The following is a 4,976-nucleotide window of genomic DNA, read 5'->3' as shown; positions in this document are numbered from 1 at the left end:
TGTGTGTGTGTGTGTGTGTGTGTGTGTGTGTGTGTGTGTGTGTGTGTGTGTGTGTGTGTGTGTGTGTGTGTGTGTGTGTGTGTGTGTGTGTGTGTGTGTGTATGGAGAGGCTGTCGTATCCTAAATCTTTACAGCTCTCCCTCAGGGGCTCTTACTTAAGGCTCCCATTCACCATGACAACCACTTACTCTAACTCAAGCCAACTTGAGAATAGCATATTACCTTCCTGTCCCCTGGTGCATACCATGCCACCATAGCTCACCATCATCTCTACAGCAGAAATGCGACCCGCAGCCCAAACCCATTAATGTCACATTGGTGTTTACCCTCATGGATGTGACTGGGCCTGTAGTGGCCACAGAAAATGCTGCTGGAACTACCAGGGATTCATTTTTCACATTCGTATAAATCATAAAAAGTTGGAGGTTGGACTGCGGATGAACTCTTCATAACCTTTAAACCACTCCAAAAGCAAGCCTCTGACCACAGAAAGGCACAGTCAAAACTCTTTGTACAAAAATGTGTGGGTGTGTGTGTGTGTGAGAGAGAAAGAGAGAGAGATAGAAAGAGAATAAGAGGCAGAGGCCTATATAGAGGTAGTATTGGTCTCTCCCACAGTACTTTGTGTGACCATTGACCTTGGCCCTGTCTCTTGTTCTCAAGGGGCAGCCAGTTCTCACACACACTGATACGGTCCCCCACATTCTCAGGGATGGGACCCAACCCAGCTCATCTCTCCCTGTCAACCTTCAGTCAAACGCCCTGCCCACTAAATATTATAACCAGCTAAGAAAATATATGAGCTGTGTGGGCAATATAAAGTAATTTTTCAACGCTGGAAAATATGTGAAAGTGGTGTCACTTCAGTATGATTTATACGCCATCCAGTGGCAACTTTTGGAACAGCAACGTTCTAGGTGTTTGAACTTTTATTTTGAAAGCAGCGTTGAACACGGAAGTAGCAAACTCGCACGTTGGAGTACTTCTTGAACTGCAATCGAGCACACAGAGCAGAGACCTTCAACATGTCTTACAGCGCAAAAATAGGCCCGTCCATCCTCAGCAGTGACCTCGCATGCCTGGGCAGTGAATGCGTCCGAATGATGGAGTGCGGAGCTGACTACCTGCACCTCGACGTTATGGACGGGTGAACAAATCCAGAGAGCACGCTAGCTAACTAGCATAGCCTCAGTCCAATATAAATCACAAGTCAGGCAGTTAACTAACGTTAGCTAGCTGTAACACTGAATGCATGTACATTTTAGTTAACGTTAGCAATCACTGCTGTTTTTGTTGACTTGTGTTAAGATATTGTTAGAAGTCAAGCTAAAAGTCATTATGGGTGATGTCAACATCATGGCAGATTGCAATACCAGTCCACATTGCATAACATTCTGCAACTCTGTTTACGACATCCACAGTTTACTTATCTTTTTTCAGTTTATGTTTTATTCAGCACTGATAGTTAGCTAGCACATAGCACTCATTAGCATGTTTTGTTATTGACCAGCGTGACTGGAGTAGAATCAGCCACATGAGGATAATGATTGTATCTTGTTCCCCTGAAGTCATTTTGTCCCCAACATCACCTTTGGCCATCCGATGGTGGAGTGCCTGAGGAACTGCGTGGGGCCAGACCCTTTCTTTGGTCAGTAACACAACCTTACTCTGAAATGGCCCCTGTTTTTTTTAATTTGTTTACCTTTATTTAACTAGGCAAGTCAGTTAAGAACAAATTCTTATTTTCAATGACGGCCTAGAAACAGCGCTGCCTTGTTCAGGGGCAGCATGACAGATTTGTACCTTGTCAGCTCGGGGATTCGATCTTGCAACCTTTCAGTTACTAGTCCAACACTCTAACCACTAGGCTACCTGCCGCCCTGTATGACAACACATTGACCAGTCCCTATTTATTCTAGCTGAATGTGCTGACCACAGCTACCATTATTACTGACACTGGTGCCACCATAATACTTTGTTCTAAATAGGATTATGGTTTGTTCAGCTTTGCATAGTAGCCATCTCAAAAGTGTGTGTGTGTGTGTGTGTGTGTGTGTGTGTGTGTGTGTGTGTGTGTGTGTTTTTCTCCTATAGACATGCACATGATGGTGTCGAGGCCGGAGCAATGGGTGAAACCCATGGCAGCAGCAGGAGCTAATCAGTACACGTTCCACCTGGAGACCACTACTAATGCTGGAAACCTCATCAAGGAGATCAGAGAGAGTGGCATGAAGGTGAGACAGAGAGGCATAGTTGACTATAGAGAGAGACCAGAGGTGAGGTTCTGATATGGCAGGTCAGAGAGCGAGATTCACACAGAGTCAGAGAAAGTTCACAACTATGTGTTGTCTAACAGTTGTGCATCTTCACCCATGTACAGTAATGTAACACTGTGTGTGTTGTAGGTGGGCCTGGCCATAAAGCCTGGGACCACAGTAGAGGAGTTGGCCCCATGGGCAGGACAGATTGACATGGCACTGGTCATGACTGTGGAGCCTGGCTTTGGAGGCCAGAAGTTCATGGAGGACATGATGCCCAAGGTAGTGTGTTATGTTTGTGTGTCTGTCTATCAGGCTGCATTTACACAGGCAGCCCAACCAATTCTGTTATTTTTTGCCACTCGTTGATCTTTTGACCAATCAGATCAGATCTGTTGGCCATAATTGGGCAAAATATCAAAGTCGGGCTGCCTGTGTAAATGCAGCCTATGTGTTATTTTGTGGCTTATGTTTATATCTCACTAGAGAGCATGTGTCTGATAAGCTGCGTGAAAAAGCTTCTTTGTCATCTGTAATCTGTTTTATACACAAGGTCACTCAGTTTATTTTGAATGCAGAGGTTTGTTGCAATATCCTCAGTTGACATTGTGTCATCTGAGTAATGTGTTAGAGGGGTTCTCTGTGTGTCTCTCTGTTTTGTTTGATTCTCACGGTCTGTGGATTTGTGTGGTTTGATTGTATATATTTGGCGTGTCTGTTTTGGACATGTGGTCCATTTGGGGCATGTCATTGACATTCCATTGTCTGTTTCCGTGTGTCATTGACATTCCATTGTCTGTTTCCGTGTGTCTAGGTTAGCTGGCTAAGGAGTCAGTTTCCCTCTCTGGACATTGAGGTGGATGGAGGAGTGGGTCCCTCTACCATCCACAAATGTGCTGAGGTGTGTACATGCCTCCCCATACCATGCCCCATTGGGCCCTGGTGCTTAACTGCGTTGTCTCGTTGCTTGTGTCCATCCATGGGTGTTCACGGTGTGTGTGTTTTATCTTTCTGTGTGTGTCTCTGGTAGGCGGGCGCTAACATGATCGTGTCGGGCAGTGCGGTGGTGAGCAGCGACGACCCGCGCTCTGTCATCACAATGCTGAGGACTGCTGTCTCTGAGGCCATGCAAAAACGCTCACTGGACCGTTGACACGCCCCCTGCCTGGCGATCACCACAGTAATTCCTCACACCAGAACGCCATAGCAACGAGCTAATACACCCTAAAGTGGGACAGTCAAAAGATGTTTCTCTTTGGTGGTCAGGGAGGGGTGTGGAAGTCGGTGCTCTGCAGACCGGTGTGCTGATGTCACAGGTTGATCCAGTGATGCTGCGCCCCTGCCCCTCAATACCCCAGAACATCAGAACCAACCCCAAATCCCCACTCAGCCAGGATCACTACTCAACCAATGATTTACCCACCTACCAGCTTAGGCCTGTGGATAAATGAACACTTTAACGAGAGTGGAACAGTGGTTACTTTGATTGCACACAATAATTGTAAACATTCCTGAATATTTTTTGGCATACTGTTATGTCGAACCTATGATAAAGATATGTCTGACAAGACAATGTAACTGAGTTGAAGGTTGTTGATTTTTCTTTGGTAGTGCTGAGAGAGAGAGTGAGAGGTGTTAGATACAGGACAGCAGAATTAGAGGCCATATGATGAACAAAGTAGATTTTTTTTGGACAGGCTGGTATTTTGTCACTGCCCTGATGAAATACCTGTTACTATTTCCCTTGTCACATGAAACATGGAATCCCTCCTCTTGATCTGCCCAGCAGTATTTTACTCAGCGTTGTAGTACTCGAGACCACATTTAGAGTCTCTGTGAGATACATTTTTACTCGGTCTTGGACAGTGAGGACTCGTAATTTCTTCCCGAGACCAGCGGAGTAAAATAGCCTTTTCATAATTAAAAGCTTCCATTCAGTCAGTGTATAAAACCACATTGCCAGGCCAAATATATACACTCCTTTTTTGAAACAATATCTTAATGCCTATTGGTATCTGGGATATCTACTTTATTCTTAACATTAGTCTTTTTACTTCTGTTGAAAAAAATTCAGAGTTTGTCAGAGTTTCCTTGCCGTTCTGGTAGAGAAGAGTGGAGGAAATTGTTGGCAAGTTGCTCGCTATTAGTTTTTATTAATTGCTTTGGTACCATTTTTACAAGTATTTGGTACATTTTCACAACTCTTAGTACAAAACTCCAATCTGGTCACACTTCTTAACCAGCCAGTCTTTCATTCAAAACCGCTCATTGTGCATTAATTTGCATTGTAAACATCTCACCACTCAACCATTCAAAATATAAGTTTGTGAAATGTAATGAGAACATTAGTTTAATCACCAAAACATAATGATATCTTTTCAATTTAGTCATTTTAACTACCAATTAATCCAATAGCAAACAATGCGAGATRTGYGTTTCAAATCGCCCTTAGAAGTGCTGAAAGTAATATGCTACAGTTCTATAAATTAGTTTTCACWTTAGGCAATACACTTACATTACATTTCCCAACAAAATTGACAGAAAATCTATAATTTGTGATCAATGAAGATATCCTCTACAATCATTAAAAAAATATTTTTTTAACAACAATCGGTGTACTGTCTGTAATCAAGTGTAAGAAATTAAATGAAACAAGTTAAATGAATGAAAATTAAACAACCTTTAGCACGTATTCATTTGCATCAAGCCTGTCTTGAG

The 4,976-nt window shown here is 43.3% G+C and overlaps 1 protein-coding gene across 1 annotated transcript; it reads left to right on the top strand.

Moving 5' to 3' along the window:
- The first annotated feature begins 932 nt into the window (after positions 1-932).
- On the top strand, positions 933-3,840 carry rpe (ribulose-5-phosphate-3-epimerase). Its single transcript, XM_024009263.2, has 6 exons — positions 933-1,147; positions 1,569-1,648; positions 2,095-2,234; positions 2,406-2,540; positions 3,073-3,159; positions 3,289-3,840. The coding sequence occupies exons 1-6, from the start codon at positions 1,026-1,028 to the stop codon at positions 3,409-3,411; spliced, it is 687 nt and encodes a 228-aa protein (XP_023865031.1). The 5' UTR covers positions 933-1,025; the 3' UTR covers positions 3,412-3,840.
- Positions 3,841-4,976: the final 1,136 nt, after the last annotated feature.

The sequence above is a fragment of the Salvelinus sp. IW2-2015 genome, linkage group LG2 (assembly GCF_002910315.2).
Source record: "Salvelinus sp. IW2-2015 linkage group LG2, ASM291031v2, whole genome shotgun sequence".
Taxonomy (NCBI): Eukaryota; Metazoa; Chordata; class Actinopteri; order Salmoniformes; family Salmonidae; genus Salvelinus; species Salvelinus sp. IW2-2015.
Note: the sequence above shows the minus strand (reverse complement) of the source record. Positions and strands in the feature narration are given on the sequence as shown.

Excerpts from the sequence above, each read along its gene's own strand:
- rpe (XM_024009263.2), top strand. The coding sequence starts at position 1,026 with ATGTCTTACAGCGCAAAAATAGGCCCGTCCATCCTCAGCAGTGACCTC. Across the intron at positions 2,235-2,405 it reads TCAGAGAGAGTGGCATGAAG|GTGGGCCTGGCCATAAAGCC; the intron begins GTGAGACAGAGA and ends TGTGTGTTGTAG. Across the intron at positions 2,541-3,072 it reads TGGAGGACATGATGCCCAAG|GTTAGCTGGCTAAGGAGTCA; the intron begins GTAGTGTGTTAT and ends CCGTGTGTCTAG.